Source organism: Orcinus orca, chromosome 1 (genome assembly GCF_937001465.1).
Source record: "Orcinus orca chromosome 1, mOrcOrc1.1, whole genome shotgun sequence".
In the NCBI taxonomy this organism is placed as follows: domain Eukaryota; kingdom Metazoa; phylum Chordata; class Mammalia; order Artiodactyla; family Delphinidae; genus Orcinus; species Orcinus orca.
The window spans coordinates 180,712,536-180,729,277 of record NC_064559.1 but is presented as its reverse complement, the minus strand read 5'-3'; the positions used below and the strand labels follow the sequence as shown (position 1 = coordinate 180,729,277).

Sequence of the window (16,742 nt, the reverse complement as noted above, 5' to 3'; positions counted from 1 at the left end):
CTGAAACCCTTTTCCCTGCTCCATCCTCTCTCTGGCTCCTCTTCCTCCAGGTTTCAGCTTAAATGTGGCCTCAGGGAGGTCTTAACCAACTGCTGTATCTAAAATAAGTGGCCCCATTACTTTGTACCACTTAAGTCAATCAATGATTTATGTATTAGCTGATTTATTCCAAGAGTCAGCAAACGCTTTTCCCAAAGAGCCAGATGGTAAATATTTCAAGCTCTGTAGGCCCTGGGTTTGCCCTTGCATCCTGAAAGCACCCACAGATCAATACTAAAAGGAATGAGCAAGACTGGATTACAATAAAATTTTTTTGGAATTTTTTTAATGAAAATTGAATTACATATAATTTTCACATGTCACGAAATATTATTCTTGTTTCGTTTCTTTTTCTTATCTTTTTTTCCCCAGCTCTTTAAAAATGTAAAAATCATTTGTAGCTCCCGGGTTGTCCAAAAACAGACGGGCAGGATGGCCCGCGGACCGTAGTTTGTTGGTAGTTTATTACTTGCGGACACCGGCTGACTCCTCACAGGATTGTTTTCAGCACCACGGAACGCGGGCAGCGCCGTTCACCCACCGAGATACACCTGTACAGCGCCCGCCGCTCAAAGGGAGCCGGAGGCGGGCTGGGCCTAAGCGGGAGTGGGCGGGGTCTGCGAGAGCGGTACCCGGGGGCGGGGCCTTGGAAAAGGGGGCGGGCTGAGCGTAGGCTTCCGGCGGAAGAGTGCGGGAGCAAGATGGCTACTACCAAGCGAGTGCTGTACGTGGGTGAGCAGGCGCGGGCTCTGGGTGGAGTCTGGGGGAACCGGGCAGCTAGTGGGTCGTGGTGTGGAGCTGGACAGGTCTCCGGGCGCGGAGGGCGGCGAGCAGCTGTCTAGGCCGTATCTTCGGCAGTTTTGCTTGGCCTCAGCGTGTGAGCCTGAGACGTAACGATCTTTGCAGCTCTTCCAAGTCCGCCAAGCTCTGACAGGAATCTCTTCACCTCCTGGGCCTGGGGCAGTGGTGGAGGAATATTAGGGACCTCTGAATCCTCGCGCCCATTCACTTTATGTTCACAGCAGTGAGGGCTCAGCCCCCGCTGTTGCCCTAAGCAAGAGTTCCCAGACTAGCCGGCTAAAAATGGGAATAACCTCAGTAGCACAGTTTGATGAGCGCTTTGGTGGGGACGGACACTGGTGATATGGGCCTGGGTGCGGGGAGAAGTGACCCCTCCATCTGGAGAGGTGAGAGCAACCTTTGAGGATGCGGTGACGCCGCAGATGAGCCGGAGTTAGCCAGGTAGCCGAAGTAGAAGCAAGTGTGTTTACTGAAAGGGAGCAAAATCCCAAAGGTGTAAAATAGCCTGACACTTGGAGGCAAGTGTATCATTTTGCGGGGAATCAAAGGGAAAGAGGCTGAAGAGGTGGGCAGGGGCTTATGAAGAGCCTTGCGTATACTGCTAAGTTTATACTTTATCCTTAGGACAGTGGGAAACCTTTGAAGTAGTTTAACCAGGGAAGTGATGGGTTAAAATCTGCACATTCCCGGGATCTTTCTAGTTGGCTTTGTGGAGGAGAGGAAGGTCAGTTATGAAGCTATTGCAGTAATCCTGGGGCTAGATGAGGGTCTGAAAGAAGGGTGAAGAGAGGGGTGTGCATCATAAGTAGGTGTGAGGGAGCATATGAGAGGGATGTTTATGAACCCAAAGGACTGGATGGAAAGACCCCTCCCCTTGGTGGTAGCATGCTAACTTTACAGCAGGGACTTCTCAAGATGGGCGGGGTCTTGAGAGAATAGAGGACAGTGTCTCAGAAGGCCCTTGGCTTCTTTGCAGGTGGACTTGCAGAGGAGGTGGATGACAAAGTTCTTCATGCTGCTTTTATCCCTTTTGGAGACATCACAGATATCCAGATTCCTCTGGATTATGAAACAGGTAAGTCTTTTTAGTGTCTCGCCTGCTCAGAATCCTCCTGCAAGGAAAAGAACTTAAAAAAATTTTTTTAAGTCACATCGCAGTGCATTCTAAATATGCATTGGGCAGCATGACAGTGGTCTTGGTGCAGAAGGACTGTTCTGAGGCTTGTGATTGTGAGCTGTAACACGCTTTGCAGAGAGTCCCATCTGTTGCGTTTGAGCAAAGACAAACTTTTCAGTTAGCCAGTAGGAAGATAGGTTTTGAGCTACGTGGAGATCTGTTGTTTTGAACTACCTGCCAGGCACTCTACCGCACCTGCTCCCTTCTTGGCGGCTGTGCTATTAAACAGGGTAGCAGGAAAGCCCAGCTTCAACAGTGGGGCCTTAGCCTCTGTGTACCTGGGGGTAACCTTTCCATCAATTAGTATCACATTTGTAGTTCAGTTTTCTATTTTAACCTTTGTTGTCATTTTTAAGATTGGAGTTTTAGGCCCAGCTCTGATAGGGATAGAGTACACAGCTAGTTTAGAAATCCCACTAGGGGATCATAGATAGAGAGGGAACTTTGGCAGACTCCTGTAAGTTAATGATCACTCAAGAAAGCAGGCTTGCTTAACTCGTGAAACCAAGCAGGCTTGCTTAACAACAAAATTATACATCAAGTCAGTGATGCCTGCATCCTGCTGGTTGAGGTCAGTAAGTTAATGATCCCTAGGACATGCTTCTCTGCACACACTAAAAACAAAAACATAGGGGAAAGGTGACATTATGCTGAAACCTGAGGTGATTTACCATATTTTAGTGTATATTACCACCTTTTTGCTCATTTCCATAGCGCCATGACAGTCCAGGTTGGACCAGATAGGGTCAAAAACTCCCTTGCCCAACCTGTAGGAGGAGTTGATTATGGAAGACTCGAAGAATGAGGAAGAAAGTGGTCTTCTCCCCCTCCCCACTTTTCCTTTAATTATAAAACTGTATGTAGCCCACTGAGTTCTCTGTGGGGCACTCTCCTTTCCTGCCCCCTTGTATCTCTCACAAGCGTCCTATACTAATAAGTCACTTCTTGCCTGTCACTTTGCTTCTCACTGAATTCTTTCTGGACCAAGACAAAAGAACGTGAGCTTCATTAAGTCCTAAGATGTGTTTTGAGGTTTTAGCAACCTATGCTCTACTGAGTCCCGAGTCGAGTTGTGTGTTTCAGCTCTGTCATCAACCTTGCATATAATTTTAACCTCCCTGGGATCTTTATATGTTATAAAAATGATAAGGTTATATTGACTCTCTAAGGTTAATTGGTTAATTAAACTAGTGCTGTTGTGCACTTGGCCTTTCTACTTAGATTAGTGTTTTGCTGAGGATAAAGACAGTGTCCTTACCCAGGTTTTAGGATTCATGCTTTATGCACAGTTGATGTTCAAAATGTATGCTTGGAATGAATAATTGATAGGTTAAATGACTTCATTTTTCTAGCTCCTGCATGCAAAGGTTAAGGTTTTAATTTGGCTTTGGTAAAAGAATTGAATGCTGCTTTTAGAGATTAAAACTATAGTTGATTATTCAGCTATGTTCACTACAGAACAGTTTAATATTGCTTGAAATGTTATTTAAACTAGAAAGAATCAAAGAATAAGATTCCTTCTTCCTAAATAGTGATTGTGTAGAATTTCGAATGAATGGATAAGGCATGCAAGTGACTTCACTTTCCTTGTGACCACCTGCTTCCTCCCATTGCCCCACATGATAATTGCTTGGCTTTGTTTGCCTTTTTTCAGAAAAGCACAGAGGATTTGCTTTTGTTGAATTTGAGTTGGCAGAGGTGAGAAAATTCTGTTACCTATGTTACGTCTTTGGCTTGTGTTATTATTGTTACTGATTACAAAGGGAGCTATTCTCCATTTGGTTGGGTTTTGGGGTGCTGATGCTTCCAGAGAGATAAGAAGTGCTATTTGAAGGAAGGTTTCCCTTACTTAATCAAACTGTAGGCTGTGGTTAACTTCGCAGACAGGTCCTGCACCTCTTGCTCTGCAGAGCTCTTGTGGCACTGGTGATTATTTCTTTGTCTTCCACTAAATAGCCAATAGCTGAAGTCACCCAGGAAGTGCACTTTGTTAGACACATACAACCTGGGCAAGGAGTATAAATAGACCTTTTCCTGTGAGGTTGGGTTTTTTTTTTTTTTGGCTACTGAGTATGTTTAGACACTACAAGAAGCACTTGACTGCAAGCCTAAACTTTTTTTTTAAATAAATTATTATTACTATTTTCTATACAGCAGGTTCTTATTAGTCATCCATTTTATACACATCAGTGTATACATGTCCATCCCAATCTCCCAATTCATCCCACCACCACCACCACCACCCCGCCGCTTCCCCCCTTGGTGTCCATACATTTTTTTCTCTACTTCTGTGTCTCAATTTCTGCCCTGCAAACCGGTTCATCTGTACCATTTTCTAGGTTCCACATATATTGCAAGCCTAAACTTGTCCCTTGTCTTTCCTTGGCAGGATGCTGCAGCAGCTATCGACAACATGGTATGGCTAGGAATCCTCCTTCTTACAGAAGTTGCTTTTTGGTGGTACAGAGGGCACTTACTCATACATGAGTTTGCTGAACCTCCAAAGTTACAAGGTTGCATGGGGAAGTACAGATTATCATCATATGAAAATATTCACTGTGAATTGATCTCTTTTGATCAATTTGATAATAATGTAAATGCTAACCATCCTTGTTGACCAGTCTCTCACTGGCTGCCCGAGTCTAGGATAGGAAATTGCAAACACAATGCAAATTGATTGCACAATGAAATTGCATATTTTACAAAAGAGGCAGGATTTCATGAAGTGTTAGACCAGTTAACAATTGAGAAGAGAAATTCGACAAGAATAAAGATAGGTTATGCTACTGATGCAAGTGATTGGAATAGCCTGGAGAGCTCCTTGGGGAAAATGATGTAGCTCTTGAGTATGTATTCCCTCTTCAAGATGCTTATGATTTTCACAGCAGATAAGAAATGCAAAAATATCATACTGATATTTTGATAGTATTTTGTTGGAAAAATACTACAGATTAATCAGCATCCATTACATCTTTGTCCTATAAATTAGCACATAAATCGAATTAAACCTGAATTTTAACTAGAAGAAATTTATTTTCATTATTTTTAGTTTCATCACAGTAAATTCCCAATCAATCTTTTTTCCCTTCACTTTTTACCATGAAATTTTCTTCATTGCCTTAAGTGAATTCACATTAAGTGACCTTTCCTGGTACCAGTTATCTTAGGATAATAAGGTTTTCCTCTATTCCTGTTCTCTGTTTCCCATTCACCAATCATATTCCTCAGCTCTCAGAGAGAGAGAGAGATCATTTCTCACCACTTAAAGCTGATCTTGACTTTTGAAGGTGAACTCGGGTACTTGGAAACTGCATTTATCCTTGTAATTTCAGAGTGCTCTGAACCCAGAGTCACCTTTGGAAGCACAGGTCGTTGGTGGTATTGAAAGAAAGGTCAGATACATGCTACTATATATAAAATAGATGTACAACAAGGACCTACTATATAACACAAGGAACCATATTCAATATCTTATAATAACCTACAATGGAAAAGAAGTCTGAAAAAGAATATATATACATGTATATATATGTGTGTGTGTGTGTGTGTGTATATATGTGTGTATATATACACACACACATATGTATGTAAAGTATAACTGAATCACTTTGCTGTACACCTGAAACATTGTAAATCAACTATGCTTCAACTTTAAAAAAAAAAAAGAAAGAAAAGAAAGAAAGGAGATATGTGATGGCTCCAGGGAGGAAATTCCCTGCATCCTACAGGCTGCTTTGCAGTAGGTGCATAACTTGGGTGCTAGGGGCTCAGGGGTTAAGGGAGAACAAGTCATGAGCTTGTCTCAGATTTTTCAGAAGGAAATGGAAAGCTGTCTGACTTTGTTTTAACCTAACAGAGTTTAAGCAGCTGGATTTTCAATCTTTTCAGAATGAGTCTGAGCTCTTTGGACGGACAATTCGTGTCAATTTGGCAAAACCCATGAGGATTAAGGAAGGCTCTTCCAGACCAGGTGAGTGGGAGCAATACAGATTCCCCATCACATCCTCCAGTTTGGCCTTGGTTGCCTTTCTGTCCCGATTTTCTTGGAAGTGGGAGCTGAATGCTACTCTGGTGGACAGGAGTAGAGCATGGTTTACATTGGCGAAGGACATGCACCACCTTTGTGGGGAAATAAAAAGAGTTTGAGCTTCTCAGCCAAGCCAGGGTAATTGTTTGCTTTATGAGAGAAACGCAGCCTGATCTCTTACGTGTCCCCATTTTCTGAACACTCCTGGCAGATTCCGTCAAGGGCTGGGACTGGCAAAGGCTGCACCTTTCCCTGGGGCATAGCTTTTTCACTTAGTCCTGCTAAGAGCCGGGCTTCAGGGCTGGCAGTCCCTGAAAGGTGGGAACTTTCCTTACCGTGGGAGTTCCCAAAGTGGAGTCCTCTGGCCGAGAGGGCCACAGAGCATGTTCTGCTTTGCTGACCAGAGCAGCTACTTAGCAGCTGGCTGATAGATTGAATTTGTTCTCATTTGCCTGCCTCTTTCCTTTCAGTTTGGTCCGATGACGACTGGTTGAAGAAGTTTTCTGGGAAGACTCTTGAGGAAAATAAAGAGGAAGAAGGGTCAGAGCCTCCCAAAGTGGAAGCCCAGGAGGTGAGACTGAAGGCTGGCACTTCCCACAGGAGACTTCGTTTCTTAGGTTTTTATGGAAATTTGCAAACATATATACAAAAGCAGAGAGAATGAAAAATGAGCTTTTAGTGTTTTGGTGGAGGTGCTAATGAGTGAACTAAAGGGAAGCTTTAGGCCTCTTGTCCTTGTGGTCTGCGTGTGGAGCTTCTCAGCTCTGCCCGGGTTCTGTTCTGTGATTGCCGCTGATGAGGAAGCCTGAGGTGGGGAGGGGTGGTGAGCGCACCACTGCAGCCCTCCTCATCAGTCCCCCCCCCGTCACTGGAGCTTCCTGTCCTGACGCAGGGGACGCAGGGCTGGGTGGGGGTACCTTCCCGGCAGCCTGGGCACAGGTTTGAGGTTCTCCCTTCCAGACAACCCGCCTTGGCACTTCCTCCTGATTCTCCGCATGCCTCTCTAACCATTGCCTCTCAGGCTGCCTCTCCCCTTCTTCTAAACGTTGTTCTTCTGAATTTCTTGACTCACAGCAGCCCTCTCCCCTCTCTGCCAGAACAGTGGCAGTCACTCTGATTTTGCACAGCCTCTCCTGTGCTGTTGACTTTCCTGGCCTCTGTTTCTAGTCCTGAGCTTCAGATGTTTCTGCTGCAAGTCTCACCCTCCCTTCTCTAATCCCGTTCTTCCTGTGTTCTCAAACTCACCACCTTGCCACCATCCATCCACATTGACCCAAGCCAGAAATCCAGATGCAAAGCAGAGCACATAAATGGCCCTCAGTCAGTGGAGTAACCCTAGGTCACTCTGGACCCCTCTTTAAAATAGAGCCAGAACATCGTATTCTGCCAAGTTTTTCTCTTAAATCTTCCTTGAATCCATCCTCCCCTGATTACTCCATCGTCCCAATGTAACTTCTCATCTCATTTGGATAATTGCAATAGCTTCCTAACTAGGCTTCTGGCTGCAGTCTTGCTCTCCTCCCATCTTTTATAAAGGCAGCTAGAATGATCTTTTTAAAGCATACCATGGATCATCTGACTCTCTGCTGAGAACTTTTCAGTGGCTGCCCATCACCTGTCCCGTGAGATAAAGTCGCGGGGGAACTCTCCCAGCCTTGACCCTGCCCACCTCTCACCTTGTAGTCCCCACTTTACACTCTTGGTAAAACCAGTCTTTGTATTTCCCTGTATGTCTTTGCTTTTGTAAAGACTACGCAAGTGCTTATTGCCTTTCCCTTTCTAGTCAGTAAATTCTGTGAGGATAGGGGCCTCGTATTAATAAAGGCCTTGTTAATAAAAATGTGGAATGTGAGGTGGGGTAATGTGATTAAGAACATGGACTTGGTTGGGGGGTGGGGGGGCTTAGGTGTGAATTCCAGCCTCACCATTTAGCACCTCTGTGACCTTGGGCAAGTTACTGAACTTCATTGTACCTCAGTTTCCCCATCTATGAAATGGGAATGATGGTAGCACTGATCTCACAGGTGGTTGTAAAGATTAAATGAGCTGATTACCTAAAACGTTCAGAATAGTACCCTGTACATGGCAAGTGCTATGTGAGTATTTGCTGTTACAACTATGCTACTGCTGTTGTTAACAGCAAATAATAGTCACAGTGTCCTCAGTGCCCAGCGTGATGCCTCAGTGAGTTTGTTAAACTGAAGCACAAACAAGAACACTTGAGTTTTCTCTTTGGAGCAAATGTGACAGCTGTAATAAATATCTCCTCTGTCCAGCCTTGTCTACTTGGAGTATAAAGCAAGGTCACTTAGGCCCTCCTTGCTTCCACTGCAGCCAGCCTGTGGATATGCAGGGCTAAGCATAGACGAAGCGGGTGGTGTTGCAGAAGTGGGTCCGTTTAACTGACTAAGGTGGGTGGGCTTGAACTGGAAGTTGAAGTTGTTGAGAGTTGTGTGTTTTGGGCCAGAAAAGCAATGTTCTGTGACTGCAGGGGAGAGTGAAGGCGAAGCGAGCTGACGTGTCTGAGGGAGTGAGATGAGATAAAATGCCTGAGGGGTGGGGCTCCGGGTAGACGGTGCTGAGGTCTCCTGTCACTGGGTGTCCGGCTGGGGGCCATGGCCACGGCCTCCGCCTTCTGCAGCCCCATCAGGGCCCAAGGCCTTTCCTGTCGGTGCCTTGCTCAGCCCGCTCGCTGCAGTGGGTTCTGGGGTGTCTTCAGAAGAACACTCGCTCTCCTAGTCGGGGAGTCAGGCTGTTCTCTCTAACCTGGCCATTTCTCCTGCGTCTAGGGAGAGCCCGCTGTAAAAAAGGCCCGGTCAAACCCTCAGGTGTACATGGACATCAAGATTGGGAACAAGCCAGCCGGCCGCATCCAGATGCTCCTACGTTCAGACATCGTTCCCATGACAGCAGGTGAGCAGGACTCCGGTCAGGGTGGCCGGGAAGCTGGGAGCTGAGCAGTGAGCCTTTCCAAGGTTCTCAGTGCCTTAGTTCTTGTGTCCTTGACGTTGTTTCTGACCTGAGTTGATTTGCGGCATCTCAGATCCTGGGATCTATTAACAGATGAGTCAGAGCAGGCATTTTTGAAGCTTTAGAAGTGCTGGTTTACTACTTTTTTTTAATATAAATTTATTTAATTTATTAATTTATTTATTTTTGGCTGCATTGGGTCTTCATTCCTGCACACTGGCTTTCTGTAGTTGCGGCGAGCGGGGGCTACTCTTCATTGCGGTGCCTGGGCTTCTCATTGCAGTGGCTTCTCTTATTGCGGAGCACGGGCTCTAGGCACGTGGGCTTCAGTAGTTGTGGCACGTGGGCTCGGTAGTTGTGGCTCACGGGCTTAGTTGCTGCACAGCATGTGAGATCTTCCCAGACCAGGGCTCGAAACCATGTCCCCTGCGTTGGCAGGTGGATTCTTAACCACTGTGCCACCAGGGAAGTCCCTGGTTTACTACTTTTTAATAATAGTTTTTTATTTAATATAAGTAAATGTGTATTCATGGTTTTAAAAAAAAGTATACACACATAAGTATATTCCAACAATACTGAAGGCAATGAATTGAAAACCTAAGTCTTTCTTTCTTCTCCACATCTAGTCCTACTCTCCAGAAGTAACTACTGTTAACTAACAGTTTCTTGAGTATTTTTCATTTGCTAAATATTGACTTCTATTTATTCTTCTTTTAATCTAAATTTTATTATATAGACATAGAGTTTAGAATGTTAATTCCACAAAGCTTGTTTTGAAAAACAGCAATGCCCCCATGTTGTCCTCCCATCCTGCCCCATCCCCCACTTTGCTGCTTCTCAGAGGCAGGCAATTTCCCCTCTTAGCTGATTCTTTTGGTTTTTTACCTCCATGTTGGTAGATAACAGATTTATGTTGCTACTTTCTGGTTTTTTTTCATTTTAGACATCTATTGGCTTCCCACTTCAGAAGATAAGGAATTAGCTTTCTAAATCACCTTCCCTGATCCTTCATCCTCCTTACATTGTTACCATAATTTTGTTTAGGTCATAGATTATTCTAACTATGTAAGCATCATACTGTGATAACTTCCTTTCATACATAGCACTTTGTTTTCCCTGGAATTCATAATTGTCTTGTTTTCACATTTGCTTAGTCTTCTGTGCATATATTCCTGAGTCTCTCCGAAATTCTCCTGATTCTATAAATCTCTCATCATGTTCAAATACATCAGATATTCTGTCAATTTCACTGTTCCTCCTTGGAGCCTTCTGACCTCCTCTGGCCTGGACCAGTTGCTTTCCAGACACCACTGCATAGCTATTGTCATGGGATCTCCTATTTTCGCTTATGTTGGAACCTCTGTTGTCTTTTTTGGTCTATTCTCTTGTTTCGGTAGAAGACATACTTCTGTAGCTTCTGGAGAAAAGAGCTTGGAGGGTAAGTTTTTTGAGACTGATGTGTGAAAATATCTACTTTCCCACTTGATGGTTTGGTTGTAAAATTGTAGAGAAGTCTAATATTCTGATTCTTGGTCCTTTATACAAAACCTTTTTAAAATTTTCTGCCTAGAGCTCAGCTGTTCAGTATGGTAGCCACTAGCCACATGTGACTATTTAAGTTTAAGTTAATTCAAGTTAAATAAAATTAAAATTCACTTCCTCAGTTACACTGTCCAAATGCTTAATAGCTGTTAGATAACACTGGTCTGGAGGCTTGGAGTGTCTCTTTGTCCTGTGTTCTGAAACAGTGTGCCTTTGGAGTAGATCTCCTTCCATTCGTCATGCTGGATATTCAGTGGGCCCTATTATGTTAGTTTTCTCTTCCTGCTGTAACAAATTATCACAGACTTAGCAGCTTACAAGAACATAAATTTATTATCTTAACTGTTATGAAGGCCAGAAGGCCAACACAGGTCTCAGCAGGCTAAAATGAAGATGATGGCTGGGTTGCTGCGTTCCTTACAGGAAGCTCTAGGGGTGGATGGATCTGTTTCCAGAGACAGTGAGGTTGTTGGCAGAATTCAATTTCCTGTATCTGTAGACTGAGGTACCCATTTCCGTGTGGGCTGCCAGCTGAGGGCTGTTCCCAGCTTCTAGAGGCTTGTGGTCCCCTTCTTCTATCATCGCAGCCAACAGTGGTAGATCCAGTCCCTCTCATGTTTCTATTCTCTCCTGCCTCCTCTTCCATCCACTTCTAACTCTCTTTCTGACTATAGATGGGAAAGGTTGTGATTGTATTAGGCCCACCTGGATAATCTAGGCTACTCTCCCCATCTCAACGTCCATAATCTTAATCACATCTGCAAAGTAACTTTTGCTGTGTACAGCATAACATAGTCTCATGTTCCAGGGATTGGGACATAGATATCTTTGGGGAGCCATTATTCCGCATACCACACCAATCAATCAGGACAGTCCTATCTTTTGGTTTGGGAAAATTTCCTTGGATTATTTCTTCGCATTTGTCCTTTCTGATTTCTCTCTTCTCTCATTCTGGAACCTTCCTAAATGTCCTTTTTCATAGCATCCTGTGCTTATTTCATGCATGTACTGCCATTTCATCTTGGGAGATTACTAAAGCTTCTTTTTCCTATACAGCTTATGTTTCAGGTTACTTTTTTCTGAGTTTTTAAATTTTGTTTTGCTTTGTTTGTTATTGGTCTGTTTGCTTGTTTTGGTCTTTGCTTTTCACATTAGATGCCTTTAAGACTAGGGCCCTAAAAATCTGCTTGGAAACTCCCTGGATATTGGTAAGGCTTGCTGACTGAGGCTTCCACTGCAAGGTGGTTCTCTCTCTCTCGGACCCTGGATGGTCAGTATTCCTGAGTTGTAGTCTCTTGGACAAAGCGGAGTCCACAGAGAAGACTCTAGTCTCTTGCTAGTGGTCCTGTTTACAGCTCTTTGCCATCATGGTTGGGGGGGCTGGGAACAGTATATAAACTTCACTTGATCTCCGTTTATCATTATGGTACCTCAACCCTCAGCTATGTGTAGTGCATCCCAGAGCATAGACCCTCTGCTTTGACATACCAGAGGGTAGACCTCCAGCCGGCAGCCAGGGCCAGGGAAGGGAGAGGATCTGGGGGCTAGCTACTTTTTTAAACAGGCTTTCAACCACATTTACTGTTTTTAGAGCCATCTTCATTCTTGGCTCTGAGCTTTTGCCATTTCTACAGCATAAATCGAATTGCTCTCGGCTTTACCAGCTTAAGCTTCAGGTTTGTTAGGTCTGCTATATCAGTTATGGCTCATCTATTTGTCTTCTAGGTTTCAAAGATTTTTGTTGCTGTTGTCTTTTCTCTTGCTCCTATTTTTTTTTTTTTTTGGTCATTTTATCCATTTTTTAAGTGTACAATTTACTGGCATTAATTGCATTCACAATGTTGTACAACTATCACCACTATCTATTTTCAAAACTTTTTCACCACTCCAAAGGGAAACTCAGTACCCATTAAACAACAACTCCCCATTCTCCTCTCCCCTCTGCCCTGGAACATTTATTCTATTTTCTGTCTCTCAGAATTTGCTATTCTAGACATTTCATATAAATGGAATCCTACAGTAGTTGTCCTTTTGTGTCTGGCTTATTTCACTTAGCATCGTGTTTTCAAGGGTCATCTGTGTATCCATGTTTTGTTCATTTTTGTGACTGAATAATATTCCATTGTCTGGATAGTCCACATTTTGTTTATCCATTCATGTGTTGATGGACACTTGAGTGTTGTTTCCACTTTCTGGTTATTGTGAATAATGCTGCTGTGAACGTTTGTGTACAAATATGTGTGTGTGTTTTCTAAATATAAATTTATTTATTTATTTATTTTGGCTGCATTGGGTCTTCGTTGCTGTGCGCGGGCTTTTTCTAGTTGCAGCGAGTGGGGGCTGCTCTTCATTGCGGCGCGTGGGCTTCTCATTGCAGTAGCTTCTCTTGTTGCAGAGCATGGGCTCTAGGCTGTGGGCTTCAGTAGTTGTGGCACGTGGGCTCAGTAGTTGTGGCTCGTGGGCTCTAGAGCACAGGCTCAGTAGTTGTGGCGCACGGGTTTAGTTGTTCTGCGGCATGTGGGATCTTCCCGGACCAAGGCTCGAACCCGTGTGCCCTGCATTGGCAGGTGCATTCTTAACCACTGCGCCACCAGGGAAGTCCCCAAATATGTGTTTAAATCCCTGTTTTCAATTGTTTTGGGTGCCTACCTAAGAGTGGAAATGCTGTGTCATATGGTAATTCTAGTTTGACTTTTTGAGGAACTGCCAAACTGTTTTCTACAGTGGCTGCACCATTTTACATTCCCACCAGCAACGTATTAGGGTTCTCATTTCTCCACATCCTCACCAAAACTTGTTTTCTGTTTATTATAGCCATCCTACTAGATGTGAAGTAGGATCTCATTGTGATTTTGATTTGCATTTCCTTAATGACTAATGATGTGGAGCATTTTTTCATGTGCTTAGGGGAAGGAGCCGTTTGTGTATCTTCTTTGGAGGAATGTCTATTCAAGTCTTTTGCCTATTTATTTACTGGGTTGTTTGTCTTTTTGTTGTTGAGTTGTAGGAGTTCATTATATATTCTGGATGTTAAATGCTTAAGAGATAATGATTTGCAAATATTTTCTCCCTTTCCCTGAGTTGCCTTTTTACTTTGTTGATAGTGTCCTTTGTTGCACAGAAGTTTTCATTTTGATGAAGTCTAATCTGCCTATTTTTTCTTTTGTTACCTACACTTTCGGTATCACAATTAAGAAACCATTGCCAAATCCAGAGTCACAAAGAGTTGCCCCTGTGTTTTTTTCCTAAGATCCTGTTTGGTTTTTCTTTTAAAAAATTGCTTTACTGCCAGTTTAGTGTGGAACAGAGCTAGAATGTATGTGTTCACTCCTTCTTTAACTAGAATCCCCTCTAGTCCTTCAAGATGTCAGTATCTCAAAGGTTTATAATGAGCATGTCATATTTTGAAATGAAAATATGAACATTAAACAAATACAACAGTTTTTCAGAGCCTAGTTAGAGGTTTCATTGGCTTGTTTTTTAACCCGGGTACCTTTTCCTTTCTCGGCGCTAGAGAATTTCCGCTGCCTGTGCACCCATGAGAAGGGTTTTGGCTTCAAGGGCAGCAGCTTCCACCGCATCATCCCCCAGTTCATGTGCCAGGGCGGCGATTTCACCAACCACAATGGCACTGGGGGCAAGTCCATCTACGGGAAGAAGTTTGACGATGAAAACTTTATTCTCAAACACACGGGAACAGGTGGGACCCGATCAGTGGCTGGTGATAGGTGGGCTGGGCTGGGGCAGGATGACTGTGTGGGGGGAGTGATGGGCTGTGGTTCTGGCTGACAGGTTGGGGGTCTGGAGGGGACCCACCCAGTGAACAGAGGAGAGGCATTGGGCCTGGCTAAGCAGAGTGAGCTTGTTTCCATTCATGTACTGCCCGTCCCCCCACCACGTCCGCACTCCCTGTCGGCCTAGCTTACATTCTGTGGTCGGCCAGTGTAAGCCCTTGTCTTCCCTCACCCCCACTACCCACCTCGCTCTGTCAGACTCATTCAGTAAAAAATTTCAGTGCTTGGTCCCCCAGCAGCTAGAAAAAACACAGAACTGTACTGAAATTTATGACCGAAGCTCTGCAGGAGGCCCTGGGCAGCCGTACTAGATAGAGCTCCCTAGTTAACACTCAGTCCTGGTCAGAGATAACAATTCCATCCCTTCCTTCATTCCCGAAGCCTCCACGTCACCGTCTGCCTCAGCTGATGCTTGGCCTCCTGCATCTGTCCACACATGCCCGCTCTGACTTCCCTCCAAGTACAGGGGCTGAGCTGTCTTCCCTCTGCTCATGGCCTGGACCCCTACTCCTCTCCCCTACTTCAGAACCTGGCTTCTGTGGATGTGCCCCTGCAGCCTTGTGTAATGCATTTCCCCTGCTCTGCTAGATCAGTCCATCAGAGCAAAAGTGCGCCGCGTCAATCTTTCAAAAAAATCTTTGACTCATGTACCCCCTCAGCTATCACCCATGCCTCTGGTCCCCATTGTAAGCAAAACTTCTTGAAAAGGTTATGTAGACTCCCTGCCTTCCATTCTCTCTGTCACCCTCTAGACAGACTTCTAGTGCCACCTGTCCACTGAAACCACTCTTCTCAAAGATGCTAGCAGCCTCCATCTTGCCAATAGTCAGTTCCTGGTCTTCATTCCATTCCCCCTCCCAGCAGCATTTACGCTCCTCCCTCTACTACCAGACGTCCTGAGGGCCGGGAGCAGGGTGGAGGGGGTCGATGTGGTCGTTCTCTCCCCCAGGCCTGCTCTCCATGGCCAACTCTGGCCCAAACACCAACGGTTCCCAGTTCTTCCTGACATGTGACAAGACGGATTGGCTGGATGGCAAGCACGTGGTATTTGGGGAGATCACGGAAGGCCTGGATGTCTTGCGGCAGATTGAGGTGGGCAGCCGCCCGGGCCCCTGGTGCACAGCCATGTGGGAGGGCAGGAGCGGGGGCTCCGGGGCCTGGAGAGAGAGGCCACGGCTGCTGCTGCTGGAGGGGGTGGGGGCAGGGGGCAGGGGGCGAGGTGGGGCAGGTATCCTGAGCTGCCCTTTCCTCTCCACCCTCCCTCCCTCCCCTGATTCCTCCTCTTCTGTTTTGCCTGCAAAGGCCCAGGGCAGCAAGGACGGGAAACCCAAGCAGAAGGTCATCATCTCCGACTGTGGGGAGTACGTGTGAGAGGGCAGCTGTCAGCCCGGGGAACCGGCAGGCAAGGTGTCCCGTTTGCAGCAAGCAGGGCTTTGTGTCCTGGCCCTTCCTTGGGGTCAGCGTGGGGCAGCTCCTCTGCAGGCACGGCCTGGGCCGCCTCTGGCTCTTCCCCAAGTGGGGCCGTGGGCTAGGGTGCTGCCCTCCCCACTGTGGACGGCTGTGCGTGCCCTTTCCAGGCCAGGGCCTCTCCTGGGCCCACCTGTGTGGATCCTAGACGTTTTCTTCTGGTAAAATAAATTCTATTTTTTGTACTGCTGCCTCCAGCTAGTTCCTGGGAGTTGTCAGAGGTTGCATCTAAAGCTAAACTGCCCCCTGAGACAGGTTGGTGAAGGAGTAGGAAATAGCGTCTTCCCCACGGCTTTTCTTTCTTCCCTCGGGCAATTCCCTGAGATGTCGGGTGCTGTATCTTCAAGCCAGATACCCTTGTCAGACCATTGTCAAGACCATGGGAATCAAAGACAGTGAAAAAGTTCCTATCTACAGTGCCTCCACTCCCAAATCGTGCTGCCAGTCTTGTAGCCAGTGGGTGTACTGCTCAGTCTCCGTGATTCATTTGCTCATTTGCTCACTTTCATTCTACAGGTTTTTTAAATGATATTTTATTACTCAAAATGCCTTCTCCATGCCAGGTACTGTACCTATTTGTCAGGAGACAGGAGGTCAGCAAACCATTGGGTCTAATCCAGCCCACTGCCTGTTTTTGTGAATAAAGTTTTATTGGAACACAGCCACACCCATTTGTTTACATATTGTCTGTGGCTGCTTGCTCACTGCAGTGACAGAGTTGAGTAATTGGTGACAGATACTGTATGGTCCCTGTATTAGAGTTCCCAGAGAAACAGAACCAGTAGGGTGTGCGTATATGTTCATAGAGAAAGAGATTTAGTTCACGGAATTGGCTCTGCAGTCGTGCGGGCTGAGAAGTCTGATAGCTGCAGGGCAGGCCAGCAGGCTGGAGCCCCAGGAAATAGTTGATGTTGAAGCTTGAGTC

The 16,742-nt window shown here is 45.4% G+C and overlaps 1 protein-coding gene across 4 annotated transcripts; it reads left to right on the top strand.

The window, feature by feature from the left end:
- Positions 1-708: 708 nt before the first annotated feature.
- LOC101286009 (peptidyl-prolyl cis-trans isomerase E) lies at positions 709-16,002 on the top strand. Of its 4 annotated transcripts, none has more exons than XM_004266408.4 (10): positions 709-771; positions 1,817-1,915; positions 3,672-3,715; positions 4,407-4,433; positions 5,906-5,987; positions 6,515-6,615; positions 8,834-8,957; positions 14,071-14,256; positions 15,300-15,442; positions 15,653-16,002. In XM_004266408.4, the coding sequence occupies exons 1-10, from the start codon at positions 741-743 to the stop codon at positions 15,719-15,721; spliced, it is 906 nt and encodes a 301-aa protein (XP_004266456.1). In that variant the 5' UTR covers positions 709-740; the 3' UTR covers positions 15,722-16,002. The 4 variants fall into 4 exon arrangements, with proteins under 4 accessions (XP_004266456.1, XP_033277943.1, XP_033277944.1 ...); XM_033422053.2 differs by having other exon boundaries at positions 734-763; XM_049695509.1 differs by lacking the exon at positions 709-771 and adding an exon at positions 1,267-1,281.
- Positions 16,003-16,742: the final 740 nt, after the last annotated feature.